General features: G+C 38.6%; 1 protein-coding gene across 1 annotated transcript in view; it reads left to right on the top strand.

Annotated features, from left to right (window-relative positions):
* DNAH7 (dynein axonemal heavy chain 7) overlaps positions 1 to 15475 on the top strand; it is a 260241-nt gene that overhangs the window by 119157 nt on the left and 125609 nt on the right. Inside the window, exons 36-39 of the mRNA XM_081815321.1 lie at positions 2136 to 2360; positions 5127 to 5324; positions 14238 to 14393; positions 15244 to 15412. Of these exons, the coding sequence (XP_081671447.1) occupies positions 2136 to 2360; positions 5127 to 5324; positions 14238 to 14393; positions 15244 to 15412 (748 nt within the window). The remainder of the gene's footprint in view (positions 1 to 2135; positions 2361 to 5126; positions 5325 to 14237; positions 14394 to 15243; positions 15413 to 15475) is intronic.

The following is a 15475-nucleotide window of genomic DNA, read 5'->3' on the forward strand; positions in this document are numbered from 1 at the left end:
AAATGTTCTGAATATATCTGTGAAGTCTATTTGGTCCAGTGTGTCATTTAAAGTCTTTATTTCCTTGTTGATCTTTTGCTTAGGTGATCTGTCCATTTCAGTGAGGGGGGTGTTAAAGTTTGCCACTTGTTGGGTCCCTGCTGGAAGAGCAGTGGCCCGACTGTGCCATGGATCATGGTTTATGGCAACCCCGAGCTGAGAGCCCACTCCTCAGCTCCATCTTTGCAGCTGGCTTCCCCGCTCCAATACCTGGGAGCTCTGCTGCACTCAGGCACCCCTGGTCTTTCTGTGACCCCGAGGGTCCAGAGACCACACTGTCCCAGCGAGGGTTCCAACCCCTTCTTAGCCACTGGAGTGATGTCCCTCAGTGGAGCAGACTTCTCAAAGTTCCAATTTTGTGCTCTACTGCTCTATTGATTGCCAGTAGCTGGCTGAGGAGGCTCCCTCCCCCGTGCCATGGTCTGTCTTCTTGAATATCACCTCAGATTCACTTCTCCACACATCCTACCTTCCAGAAAGTGGTCGCTTTTCTGTTCAGAGGGTTGCTGCTATTCTTTTCTTTGATCTCCTGTTGAGTTTGTAGGTGTTCTGAATGGTTTGATTAACTATCTAGCTGAATTCCTAGGACCAGATGAAATTTAGGTCTCCTACTCCTCTGCCATCTTGCTCTCCCTCTAAATAATTTAATTTTTAATTTAGTTTTAAACAGTTTCCAGAGAGAAACAGCCTGTTAGTAATCTAGGAGTAGGAAACATTGTTGAAGTAGAACCCCCAATTTTTTTTTTTTAATTTGAGACAGAGAGAACGAGAGAGAGAGAGCACATGAGAGGGGGGAGGGTCAGAGGGAGAAGCAGGTTCCCTGCTGAGCAGGGAGCCCGATGCAGGACTCGATCCAGGGACTCCAGGATCATGACCTGAGCTGAAGGCAGTCGCTTAACCAACTGAGCCACCCAGGCGCCCTAGAACCCAAAATTTTTAAGAGCATAGTCAAGATTGTATTTGTTTTGGCATTAAAAATGGGATTTGAGGGGGTGCCTGGGTGGCTCAGTCAGTTAAGCATCTGACTCTAGATTTCAGCTCAGGTCATGATGTTGAGGTCATAGAATCGAGCCCCACATTGGGGCTCCATGCTCAGCTGGGAGTCTGCTTGAGATTCTCTCCCTCTGCCCCTCCCCTCCCACTCTCTCTCTCTCAAATAAATAAATCTTAAATAAAAGGGGGATTTGATTTTAAATTAAGAAAATAAGTTTTCTCCATGCTATTCCTTATATTCCACATATGAGTGAAACCACATAAGGAATAACACAGAGGACCAGAGGAAGGGATGGAAAACTGAATGGGAAAAAATCAGAGAGGGAGACAAACCATGAGAGACTCTGGACTCCGGTAAACAAACTGAGGGTTACAGAAGAGAGGGGGGTTGGGGGGATGGGGTAGCTGGGTGATGGGTATTAAGGAGGGCACATGTTTTAATGAACACTGGATGTTACACACAACTAATGAATCATTGAATACTACATCAAAAGCTAATGATGTACTATATGTTGGCTAACTGAACATAATAATAATGAAGAAGAAAATAGGTTTTCTTATTTAGTGTTGGGTCTTGTCATCTGCTCTGTTTTCTTGCCTAAGCCTGGTAAGAAGAAGGCTTGCAGAATGGCAGTTCTAGTTATGCAATCAATGCTCAGATTGTTATTACACCAGGTAAATAAACAAATATGAATTTGTTCTACTTTTAAGAAAACACTATCAAAATTTAAATTAAAAAGCAAGTATATTGTGGGTATTGATTATTCCTTATGAAAATATGCCTTAATAAAAAGTTATCTCAATGTGCTTTTTTAATATCAGGGTCCTGCCATGTACTTAAAATATCACGTGATTTACCAGACTAATCATTCTAAGGTTTCACAGTGTACTTTGCATTGTATTATCTTTTCCAATAGCAAGATTTTTTAAGACATGCAATTTGATTTTTTAAAATCTAATTATTATAAAATCCTGAGATAACCTACTATAACATATTAGTTTATTAAATTTCTTTCAAAGATATTAATCTAATCTGATTCAAGCTTCAAGAATACATTAAAGATATTCTTTAATGCACTCATCTTCTCATCTCTCCAATGCAGGGCATTTTCCTGTTTTCATTGATCTGGTCCATTGGAGCTTCCTGTAAAGATGATGATCGGTTGAAATTTGATAAGATTCTTCGAGAACTAATGGAAGGCCCAATTTCCGAACTAACTCGAAATAAATTTAAATTACTGAGTGGCATGGAACAAACGTCTTCAAAAGCACTAACTGTCCCATTTCCTGAAAAAGGAACAATTTATGATTATCAATTTGTCACTGAGGTAAGAGCTCTGAAGCAAGATTTACAACTACCGAACAGGCAAGTTCCCTTGGAGACATATGGCACATAAAGGCCCTGGGGCCATCTTGTCAACACAATTTACCTTAAGAATCAGCATGGGGTAGTAGAGGAAGGTGCTCTGGCTTTGAAGTCAGACACATCAGGGTTTAAATCCTTGTAAAGCCACTTTCTTTCTATATAGCCTTGGACTAGTAATCTTTCTGACCCTTGTTTTTCTCTTTGATAAAATAAGATAAATAATAACAACTGATGGGCGTATTGGATTCATTAAATATAAGTACACAGTATGATATCTAGTCCAGCACTAGGTGCATGCTGTTTTAGGATACCTCTTGGGATTCATATGGTACATGTTAGCATATCACAGGTGCTAAGAAGTCCTGTAGGAACATAGCTGGGTTAGTGGCAATTCAACACTTCCCAAATGAATTGGACAATAAAACCTGGGTGGTGTTTGTTTACTTGTTTATGTGTAACAGCTCATATGAGTACTGTATTGAGGGTGTTTAGGAATACCTATTTAAATATGGAGCTTGAAGTGAAATTGGATCATACTGTATCCCCAGAGGGTAATCCTATCTCACCAATATTTCTTTAATGAACTTACTTTTCTTTTTTTTTTTTTTTTAAAGATTTTATTTATTTATTTGAGAGAGAATGAGAGACAGAGAGCACGAGAGGGAAGAGGGCAGAGGGAGAAGCAGACCCCCCGCTGAGCAGGGAGCCCGATGCGGGACTCGATCCCGGGACTCCAGGATCATGACCTGAGCCAAAGGCAGTCGCTTAACCAACTGAGCCACCCAGGCGCCCTGAACTTACTTTTCTAAAGCCTCCCTAGACTCTATTATCTGGATGGACCATAATCTATCCAAACAGTTTCCTACTCTTAGACATTGATCTGTTTTTGTTGTTTCTTAGTTTTTCTGCTTTGGTGAATATTCTTTTTTTTTTTAAGATTTTATTTTTTTGCAAGAGAGAGAATGAGAGACAGAGAGCATGAGAGGGAGGAGGGTCAGAGGGAGAAGCAGACTCCCTGCTGAGCAGGGAGCCTGATGTGGGACTCGATCCTGGGACTCCAGGATCATGACCTGAGCTGAAGGCAGTCGCTTAACCAACTGAGCCACCCAGGCGCCCTGGTGAATATTCTTATATACAAGTCATTGTGTACATATCTAATTGTTTCTTTAAGATAAGTTCCTGGGAAAAGGAATTTGCTGTATCAATTTATAAATTTTAATGGCTCTTGAGATGTATTGCCAAGCCCACCTCAGAAGAGATTCTTCACTCTGCCAGCCACAAGATATTATCCTATTATTTTTTGCTAATTTTATTTTATTTCAAATTACTAACAGTACCCTGCATTTTCAGAGCATCTTGCAGTTTACTAAGCTTTTCCACCATCATTTCTGTTTGTTTCCCAATATCTCAGTGAAATAGGAAAGATAGTATTATTTTGCAAATCTTCCCACTGGGGAAATTAGGGCTCAGAGATATTACATGATTTTTCCCAGTATCACAAAATCTCTAAATGAATATTCACTCCAGAAAGATTCTTAATCTTTCCTTTCCCATATGGTGGCAAAAGATCCATGTTACAAAAGATTATCAAGAATATGGGAAGGACATTGTTTCTTCTTCAGTTCTAGAAAGTTCTAGATACTTCTTTGCAATACAGTTCTTCACCTTGATGTGAATTCACCCTCCTAAAAAAAAAAAAATCTGTACTATATACATAGCACAGTGCCAGAGGATACAAAAATGAGTAAGTCACTGTGCTGCCCTCAGTGAGTTCTTAACCTCTTCAGAAGACTGTCATGTGACACTCTAGGCCAAAAGAGTGCCCTGTGGGAAGATCCAGGGACCTGGGCATATTGGGAAACAGTAGGTCCATCAGTGGGGCTGGAATGTGGGACACATGAAGGAAGGAGGGTCTGAATTCTGATGTGTTTTGAATGAGGAGGAACTTAAATTTGATTCTGTAAGAATGAAGAGAGCAGTGATGTTTTTCTAAGGCAAGAGAGTTAACATGCTATTTTTGAAAGTTTTTGTTCTAAAGCCTGCATAGCAAATACAAATTTTAGTTGACAAGGTAATTGGATACAAAGATATAGTATAATGTTAATTCATAATAGTAATCTCTCATGAACAAATCTTGGCATTCTAGATATCTGTTGCACAACAATGTGAATATAGTTAACACTACTGACCTGTATGCTTAAAAAATGGTCGAAGGTAAATTTTAGGAGTTTTTTTTAACCACAATTAAAAAAAACTCACCTAAAATGATAAGCTTATGTTATACATACCATTATAAAAGTATGAGCAACATGCAGCTGATGTTCTAGGGAAAAAAATTCTATATTGGTTAACACTTACTGAATAAAATTCTTTACTCTTCAGTGCACTGATTAGTTTTCTCAGTGCCATTAAAGAATCTAAGATTTGGCCAAAATATATGATCTTTGGGTTAACATAATCAGTGGTTTTAGCAATCAGAAATATCACAGCATTGCCACTTCATTTTGATTCATATAAAAGCCTAGTTTCTCCTCAATTTAACACAAAATTTAACTTTAAAACTCAGAGTGAAGTGTTTTAAAGAATAAAAACAAATATGTAAATATCAGTGGTTTCTGGTTTTGTTTTTGGTCTTGATCTTTGATCTTTTCTACAATGGCACAGGATAACAGAGCTTTTAAAAGTATTTTATAACAATATTCACCATTTGGCTGTTTATTATAAACAGGGAATAGGAAAATGGGAACCATGGGTAAAGAAATTGGCAGATACTCCTCAAATTCCTAAGGATATGATGTTTAATGAAATCATTGTACCAACTCTGGACACGGTTCAATGCTCTGCTTTAATGGAATTGTTGACCACCCATAAAAAGCCTTCAATATTTGTAGGACCAACAGGAACTGGAAAGAGTGTTTATATTATTGTAAGTATTGTAGAAATCTACATGTTAAAATGTGCATAATATTCCTAAGAATGTTATTTTTTAACTACCTGAAAAAGATTTCATATTTTTTAAATATTAAAATATTTTGATTTGTAGCCACAGAGAATTTTTGAGTAACTGTCTATTTATTTTAGAAATTGACTAAAGATATGCCATTTTATATCACTAAATTATTGTATCTTTTTAAATTATTGTACCTTTTATTTTATTTTATTTTTTTTTAGATTTTATTTGTTTATTTGAGAGAGAGAATGAGAGACAGAGAGCATGAGAGGGAGGAGGGTCAGAGGGAGAAGCAGGCTCCCTGCCAAGCAGGGAGCCCGATGCGGGACTCGATTTGTTAAAATAAACCTGGGGGAAAAAAGCCTCATCTAAAAAAAAGAGAGAGAGAGAAAAGGAAAAGGAACAAAAACAGACTAACAAAAAACTATAAACCTGATTCCAAAGTGGGGAGGGGGGAGAAAGAAGGAAAAAGAAAAAGAGAAACCTAATCCAAAAAAACGAGAAAAGGAACAAACCAAGGAATGAGCAAAAACCTATAAGATCAGCAGATTAAAATATAAAATCAATAAAGAACTAGACGGGTATGGTCATAAAGTGGGCGAATGTGTGTAAACTGAGAGCCTACAATGAGAGGGACCACTGATGGCTTCTTTGGGCTCCTCTCCCTGCTTTCCTGGTCTTCTTCCCACCCCACAGCCAGGCGGGGGGCAGAGCTAGACAAAGAGAGGCAAAGTCCTACCTTACTGGCATCACTGTGGTTCTCTCTTAGCTAATGCGGTCTTGCCTGCTGTCATGGAAAGCTTCCAAATGCTTGCTCTCTGAGAGGAGCAGAGCTGCAAGATATTTAGGTATTCTAAAGGGACACCCACACTGTACAGTTCTCTGCCATAAGGGAACTAACGGGGATCCCACACGGTTGTGGGCAGTCATCTAGAATGGAGTCCCAAGAAGGGTGAAGTCCACTTATCTTCCACATTGTCCCGTTGACCCTGGGAAAACTTGCACATTCTTGTCATGACAAATCTGTGGGTGATACTATTAGCTGCAGCCAGCTTTCTGCCTTTAGAAATCTGAAACTAGAGGCAAGAACTGGTCTTTGTTCAATATGATCTTCTAAACCCAAGGGAACTAAGACTGTGTAAAGTTACTTGAGATTTTGGGCATTATCTGTTATAGCAGCTAGCATTTTCTTATCAAACACACAATGGGTATGATTCCAGAAGTCAAAGAAGATCAGTTTTATTACTACATAGTAATCCTCCAAATATTAAATCATTTTGAAAATTAAATATTAATTAAACACCCTTTCCTTTCAAGGGATATGAAATTCTTCATCCTAAATGAGCTATTTTAAAAGGTACAATAATTTAGGGCGCCTGGGTGGCTCAGTTGGTTAAGCGACTGCCTTCGGCTCAGGTCATGATCCTGGAGTCCCAGAAGAAGAAGTCCCTTTTTGTGGAGAGAAGTCAGGGAGAGAGAGAGAGAGAGAGGGTGGGAGAGGAAGCAACGCATAGGGTTAGCTCAAGACACTATGGTGTGGGGACCCCTGGGTCGCACTGGGAGAGAAGGAAGGTTTGTCTTCTGGGAGTATGTTTGGAAGAGGGTATTGCCTCTCCAAGGGTGCCACTGATTGGCCGTTCAACAGCATGGGACAGAGGCGCAGGCAGAGGACAGATAACCTGGTGGCAGCTTTTCACTGTACTTCACCATAGACTCCAGGCACCACCGTGGCCGTGAGACTGCTTTTCTGAGACAGAATGGTGCCGGGCTCAGCTCTCCTCTCCCCTAGGGGAGAGCGGGTCTGCGCCTTGCCCGGTCCTTTAAGATTTCAAGTTTTGAATTCCAGCCATGCGCTAGAGATAAAACAGAGGAGAACTGTGGCGCTGGGCACAGATAGGTTGGGCGTAGGGATCTGATGAGGGCCTGGGACACAGGAGGAGAGATTATTTGTGTGAGTGTCTCCTGAACAGCGGTGGCCCCAAGGTCAGCTACCTGGAGAGGAGAGGATGGGGTGACGCTACCTTCCACACACACCCCAACCCCCCTCCCCACCCCGCCCTTGCCCACCAGTACAGTTGGACTTTAGACAGAACCACAGTGCCTCCAGGGGAGGCTGGAGCTGCTTACACCAAACCCCGCCCCCCTGCATCTTCACAAGGGTAGGTCTGGCTCTGAGCCCGCACAGCAGGCCTCTCTCTCAGAGGAACAATACAGCACACCCCCCCACCCCCCGCCCCCATATACACCAAATCTACTGATCACTGAGTGCTCCAAAATGTCAGCTTCAGTTCTGGTGGAAATAGGACAAGGCTTTCTTTTTAAATATTTTTAAACTTTTTTAAAATTTCTTTTTCTTTTTTTTTCTTTGGAATTAGGCTTATAGGTTTTTGCTCATTCCTTGGTTTGTTCCTTTTCTCGTTTTTTTGGATTAGGCTTCTCTCTTTTTTTCTTTTTCCTTCTTTCTCCCCCCTCCCCACTTTGGAATCAGGTTTATAGTTTTTTGTTAGTCTGTTTTTGTTCCTTTTCCTTTTCTCTCTCTCTCTTTTTTTTAGATGAGGCTTTTTTCCCCCAGGTTTATTTTAACAAATCAAAGAAGCATACCTAGGTAAAGGTCCAAAGAGTCCCCATTGCAAGCAAGGAAGAATTCCACAGAGGACTGACCTCTGGGAAAGAGCAGCCAAAACACATCAGCAGAGTGCAAACAGTATACACCAGAAATGCTTTCAGAAATGCCTGGCCCTGGACAGAGTGTGACTCCTTCTTAATATTTTCACTCTCAGGAGCAGGAAACATAACAAGCTTTCATAACACACAAAAGACAGAAACCTCAACATAATGACAAGATAGAGGAATTCTCCCCTAAAGAAAGATGAAGAAGAAATCACAGCCAGGGATTTGCTCAAACCAGATATAAGCAATGTATCTGAACAAGAATTTAGAACAACAGTCTTAAGAATACTGGCTGGACTTGAAAGACACATAGAAGACATCAGAGAAACACTGGCTACAGAGATAAGAGATCTAAAAACCAGTGAGGCTGAAATAAAAAATGCTATGACTGAGATGCAAAACTGATTATATGTAATCACAGTGAGGATGGAAGAAGCAGAGGAAGAAATAGGTGATACAGAAGATAAAATTATAGAAGGTAATGAAGCTGGAAAGAACAGGGAAAAAACCTATTAGATCACAAATATAGACTTGGGAACTCAGTGATTCCATAAAGCACAAGAATATCCATATTGTAGGAGTCCCAGAAGAAGAAAAGTGGGAAAAGGGGGTAGAAAGTTTATTAGAACAAATTATAGCTGAAAACTTCTTTAATCTGGAGAAGGAAACAGGCATTTAAGTCCAAGAGGCACAGAGAACTCCCTTCAAAATCAACAAAAACAGGTCAACATCAAGACATATCATAGTGAAAACTTGCAAAATACAGAGAGAATTCTGAAAGTAGCTAGGGAAAAGACATCCTTAACCTACAAGGGTAAACACATGAGGTTAGCAGTAGACCTGGCCCCAGTAAATTGGCAGGCCAGAAGAGGATGGTATGAAATATTCAACATGCTATGGAGAAAAATATGCAGCCAAGAAAACTTTATCAGGCAAAGTTGTCATTCAGAATAGAAGGAAAGATAAAGAGTTTCCCAGACAAGCAAAAATTAAAGGAGCTCATGAACACTAAACCAGCCCTGCAAGAAATATTAAAGGGGCCCCGTTGAGTGGGAAAGAGACCAAAAACAACAAAGACTAGAAAGGAAACAGAGACAATCTACAGGGACAGCAACTTTACAGCTAATACAATGGCACTAAATCATATCTATCAATAATTACTCTGAATGTAAATGGACTCAATGCTCCATTCAAAAGCCATAGGGTATCAGAATGAATTAAACAAACAAACAAACAAACAAAACAAGACACATTGATATGCTGCTTACAAGACTCATTTTTGACCCAAAGACACCTGCAGATTGAAAGTGAGGGGGTGGAGAACCATTTATCATGCTAATGGTTATCAGAAGAAAGCTGGAGTAGCCATACGTTTTTCAGCAAATTAGATTTTAAACCAAAGTCTGTAATAAGAGATGAAGAAGGTCGCTAGATCATAATAAAGGGGTCTATACAATAAGAAGATTGAACAATTGTAAATATTTATGCCCCCAAACTGGGAGCACCCAAATATATAAATCAATAACAAGCATAAGGAAATTCATTGATAATAATACAATTATAGTAGGGAAATTTACCACCCCACTCACAGCAATGGACAGATCATCTAAGCAGAAGATCAACAAGGAAACAAGAGCTTTCAATGACACACTGGACCAGATGGACTTACCAGATATAGTCAGAACATTTCATCCTCAAGCAGCAGAATACACATTCTTTTCAAGTGCACATGGAACATTCTCCAGAATAGATCACATACTATGTCACAAATCAGGCTTAACCAGTACAAAAAGATTGAGATCATACCATGCATATTTTCTGACCACAATGCTATGAAACTTGAAGTCAATCACAAGAAAAAATTTGGAAAGATGAAAAACATGGAGGTTAAAGAACATCCTACTAAAGAATGACTAGGAAATTAGAGAAGAACTAAAAAAATACATGGAAGTAAATGAAAATGAAAACACAACTGTCTAAAACCTTTGGAACACAGCAAAGGCAGTCATAAGAGGGAAGCATATAGCAATACAGGCCTCCCTCAAGAAGAAAAAAAGTCAAATACACAACTTAACCTTACACCTAAAGGAGCTGGAAAAAGAACAGCAAATAAAGCCTAAAACCAGGAGGAGGGAAAGAATTAAGTTTACAGCAGAAATAAATGATATAGAAATAAAAAAAAAAAACAGCAAAACAGATCAACAAAACTAGGAGCTGGTTCTTTTAAAGAATTAAAATTGATAAGCCCCACCCAGACTTAATAAAAAGAAAAGAGAAAGGACCCAAGTAAATAAAATCACAAATGAGAGAGGAGAAATCAAAACCAACAATGCAGAAATACAAACAATTATAAGAGAATATTATGAGCAATTATATGCCAACAAATTGGACAATCTGGAAGAAATGGATAAATTCCTAGAAACATATAAACTACCAAAACTGAAACAGGAATAAATAGAAAATTTGAACAAACCCATAACCAGTGAAGAAATTGAATAAGTAATCAAAAATCTCCCAACAAATAAGAGTCCCAGGCCATAGCTTCCCAGGGGAATTCTACCAAACATTTAAAGAAGAATTAATACATCTTCTGAAGCTGTTCTAAAAACAGAAATGGAAGGAAAATTTCTAAACTCTTTCTGTGAGGCCAGCATTACCTTGATTCCAAAACCAGACAAAGACCCCACCAGAAAAGAGAATTACCAATATTCCTGATGAACATGGATGCAAAAATTCTCAACAAGATACTAGTTAATTGAATCCAACAGTACATTACAAGGATTATTTACCATGATCAAGTGGGATTTATTCCTGGGCTGCCAGGGTGATTCAATATCCACAAATCAATCAATGTGATATACCACATTAATAAAAGAAAGGACAAGAACTATCTGATCCTTTCAATAGATGCAAAAAAAAAAAAAGAAAGAAAGAAAGAAAAAGCATTTGACAAAATATAGCATCCTTTCTTGATAAAAATCCTCAATAAAGAAGGGATAGAAGGAACATACCTCAATGTCATAAAGGCCTTATAGGAAAGACCCACAGCGAATATCATTCTCAATGGGGAAAAAGTGAAAGCTTTTCCCCTAGGGTCAGGAACACGACAAGGATGTCCACTCTCACCACTGTTGTTCATCATAGGACTGGAAGTCCTGGCTTCAGCAATCAGACAACAAAAAGAAATAGAAGGCATCCAGTTTGGCAAGGAAGAAGTCAAACTTTCACTCTTTGCAGACAACATGATATTCTATGTGGAAAACCAAAAAGATTCCACCAAAACATTGCTAGAACTAATACATGAATTCAGCAAAAGTGGCAGGATATAAAATCAATGTACAGAAATCTGTTGCATTTCTATACACCAATAATGAAGCAGTAGAAAAGGAATCAATCCCATTAACAATTGCACCAAAAACCATAAGATACCTAGGAATAAACCTATCCAAAGAGGTAAAAGATCTGTATGCTGAAAACTATAGAACAATGGTGAAAGAAATTGAAGAGAACACAAAGAAATGGAAAAACATCCCATGCTCATGGATTGCAAGAAAAAATATTGTTAAAATGTCTATACTACCCAAAGCAATCTATACATTCAATGCAATCCCTATCAAAATACCACCAGCATTTTTCACAGAGCTAGAACAAACAATCCAAACATTTGTATGGAACCACAAAAGACCCTGAATAGCCAGAGGAATGTTGAAAAAGAAAAGCAAAGCTGGAAGCATCACAATTCTGGACTTAAAGCTGTATTAAAAGTAATCATCAAGACAGTATGGTACTGGCACAAAAACAGGCACATAGATCAATGGAACAGAATAGAAAACCCAGAAATGGACCTATAAGTCTATGGTCATCTAATCTTTGACAAAGCGGGAAAGAATATCCAATGGAAAAAAGAGTCTTCAACACATGGTGTTGGGAAAACTGGACAGCGACATGCAAAAGAATGAAACTGGACCACTTTCTTATACCATACACCAAAATAAATTCAAAATGGATGAAAGACCTAAATGTAAGACAGGAAAACATCAAAATCCTAGGGGAGAACACAGGAAGCAACCTCTTTGACCTTGGCTGCAGCAACTTCTCGCTAGACGTATCTCCAGAGGCTAGGAAAACAAAAGCAAAAATGAACTATTGGGACTTCATCAAGATAAAAAGCTCTGCACAGCAAAGGAAACAGTCAACAAAACTAAAAGGCAGTCTACAGAATGGGAGAAGATATTTGCAAATGACATATCGGATAAAGGCTAGTATCCAGAATCTATGAAGAACTCATCAAAATCAACACCCAAAAAATAAATAATCCAATCAAGAAATGGGCAGAGGACATGAATAGACATTTCTCCAAAGAAGACATACAAATGGCCAACAGACACAGGGAAAAATGCTCAACATCAGTCGGCATCAGGGAAATACAAATCAAAACCACAATGAGATACCACCTCACAGCAGTCAGAATGACTAAAATTAACAACTCAGGAAAATACAGATGTTGGCAAGGATGGGGAGAAAGGGGAATCCTCTTGCACTGTTGGTGGGAATGCAAACGGGTGCAGCCACTCTGCAAAACCATAGGGAGGGTTCTCAAAAATTTAAAAACAGAACTACCCTATGACCCAGCAATTGCACTACTAGTATTTATCCAAAGGGGCACATGCACCCCAATGTTTATAGCAGCACTATCAACAATAGCCAAATTACGGTAAGAGCCCAAATGTCCATCAACTGATGAATGGATAAAGATGTGTATATATACAATGGAATATACTTAGCCATCAAAAAGAATGAAATCTTGCCATTTGCAACAACATGGATGGAACTAGAGTGTATTATGCTAAGCAAAATAAGTCAGTCAGAGAAAGACAAATATCATGTGATTTCACTCATCTGTGGAGCTTAAGAAACAAAACAGATGAAGGGAAGGAAAAATAAAAACAGAGAGGGAGGGGTGCCTGGGTGGTTCAGGTGGTTAAGCATCCTGCTCTTGATTTCAGCTCAGGTCATGATTTTGGGTCTTGGGATCAAGCCCCATGTGGGGTTTCACGCCCAGTGGGGTGTCTGCTTCTCTCTATCTCTCCCACCCTTCTTCCCTCCCTCCCTTTCCCTCTGCTCCTCCCCCAGCTCATGTGGGGTCTCTCTCTCTCTCTCTAAAACATAAATAATTCTTTAAAAAAAAAAGAGAGAGAGAGAGAGGGAGGTAAACCATAAAACCATAAGTGACTCTTAACTATAGACAACAAACTGAGGGTTGCTGGAGGGGAGGTAGGTGGGGGGATGGTCTAAATGGGTGATGGGCATTAAGGAGGCATTTGTTGTGATGAGCACTGGGTGTTATATGTAAGTGATGAATCACTAAATTCAACTCCTGAAACCAATACTACACTATATGTTAACTAACCTGAATTTAAATTAGAAAAACATACAAAAAACAAAGATCTTTCTGAAAGTATAGAGAAAGCTAAGGGATTTACCCAAGATATCATCAAGAGTCAAGGAATGGAGGCTTGATATTGTTAAAGGCAGTGGTTGGAGAAAAAGAAAGCCTTTTGTCATTTGTACCTTCATCCCAAATTCAGCCCAGGCATTAAACCTGCCCAGGGGAAAAAAATTACTTTTTACAAAATGGGGAACATACTTTGCATTTTATTTTATTTTTTTCTACCTAACAGAACGTAAATATTTTCTTATGTCATTGTTCTTTTACAAGATGATTTGTAAAACACAACATCTTGATTAAGAATCATTATAATTGCACCTGCTTTCCAGTGAAATCCATTTTGAAAATACAGTTATATTATTTAAGCTTCCTAACTAATAGAAAACTTGGTATTTAAGTGGAAAGATAAGCTATAATAAAATGAACATTGATCTGGAAAGAGACACATGGCAATCTGAATTCTTGCCCCACCCCTGAGACCATAAGCAAGTTTCTTAGCCTCTGAGTCCCCATGACCTCATGTTAAGAAGGTATGTGTACTTTGCATGGTGATTTTGGAAATCAGAAAAGCCACATGCATGGGGCCTGGACAAACAGGGACATGTCACTGGTATGGTAACTGTTATCTCTATTGATTCCATCTCTTCTTTCAATTGTTATGACACTCTAAGTTTAAATTCAAGTGTGTCAACAATGATGCTTAGTGTTTATTTTGAAATGTCAGTGCATAATTCCAACTATGGCTCATTTTATTATTTCCTGTTATATAGAATTTTCTTTTAAATCAACTCAATAAAGAAATCTACAAGCCTCTACTAATTAACTTCTCAGCACAAACTACAGCAGCTCAAACTCAGAATATTATCATGTCAAAATTGGACAAAAGAAGAAAGGGAGTTTTTGGTCCTCCTTTGGGCAAGAGAATGGTAATTGCTCTCTGTTTCTATCCATATGGTATAGCACTGGTCCTCTTCATGTCCCCTGCTACAGTCAGAACAAGGAAACCAGATATACTAGGACTTGACATCTTTTTGTACATTTTTTTTTAATCACAAAATTTTTAAAAAATTTTATTTTTAAGTAATCTCTACACCCAACATGGGGCTCGAATTTACAACACCAAGATGAAGAGTCGGATGCTCTACTGACTAAGTTAGCCAGGCGCCCCTTTAATCACAAATTTTGATTAAGTTTTCCTTAAAGTGTGTTCATATTTGCATGTGCATTAGACAACTTGACATTAAAAACAAGCAATTGCCCTTTGAATTAAAAAGTAGAATATTCATCTAGGAAATTATCTACCTTTCTAATTTTCTGATTAACATTTTTATTCAGCAGAATCTTGCTGCTTGCTCCTCTAGACCTTTAAACAACCCAGCTATCAATTGACTTTTCTGTGTTCCTGCCAAAAATACCCTTCTGAGCCTCACTTGTCACCACTCAGAGGTTATAATCATTTTAAAATCCTACCTTTCTCATTTACTTTAATGTATTGAAATTGTATAAGGAAAAAGAGGAGGGATATTGATAAATTGGGTGAGAGGATGAATAACTCCTCAACTCTTAATCTATAAAGGTTAGTAACGAGACTTTCCCTATTCCTTACAAGCATGGATGCTAGGGGATATTATTCTTGATTTGAAAAGAGACCATCATTTCTCACATATGTATGGTACAAGAAGATAATCTAATTCTTTGCCTCAACACTGTTGACACAATAGGATAATATATTAAGGTGATAATATTTTCTAATATCACTTCTCTTTTTACTCCCAGGTTGTCTTTGTAGATGATGTCAATATGCCCGCTCGGGAAGTATATGGGGCTCAGCCTCCCATAGAGTTACTTAGACAATGGTTAGATCACTGGAATTGGTATGACCTAAAAGATTGTTCTATGATTAAACTAGTGGACATTCAAATCATGTGTGCTATGGGACCTCCAGGTACGTTTTCTGAGTTTGTGATTACTAAGGTTGAGAATCACCCTGGTTATATCTAGAGAGATG

Source organism: Leptonychotes weddellii, chromosome 3 (genome assembly GCF_054177405.1).
Source record: "Leptonychotes weddellii isolate Sample4059 chromosome 3, ASM5417740v2, whole genome shotgun sequence".
NCBI lineage: Eukaryota > Metazoa > Chordata > Mammalia > Carnivora > Phocidae > Leptonychotes > Leptonychotes weddellii.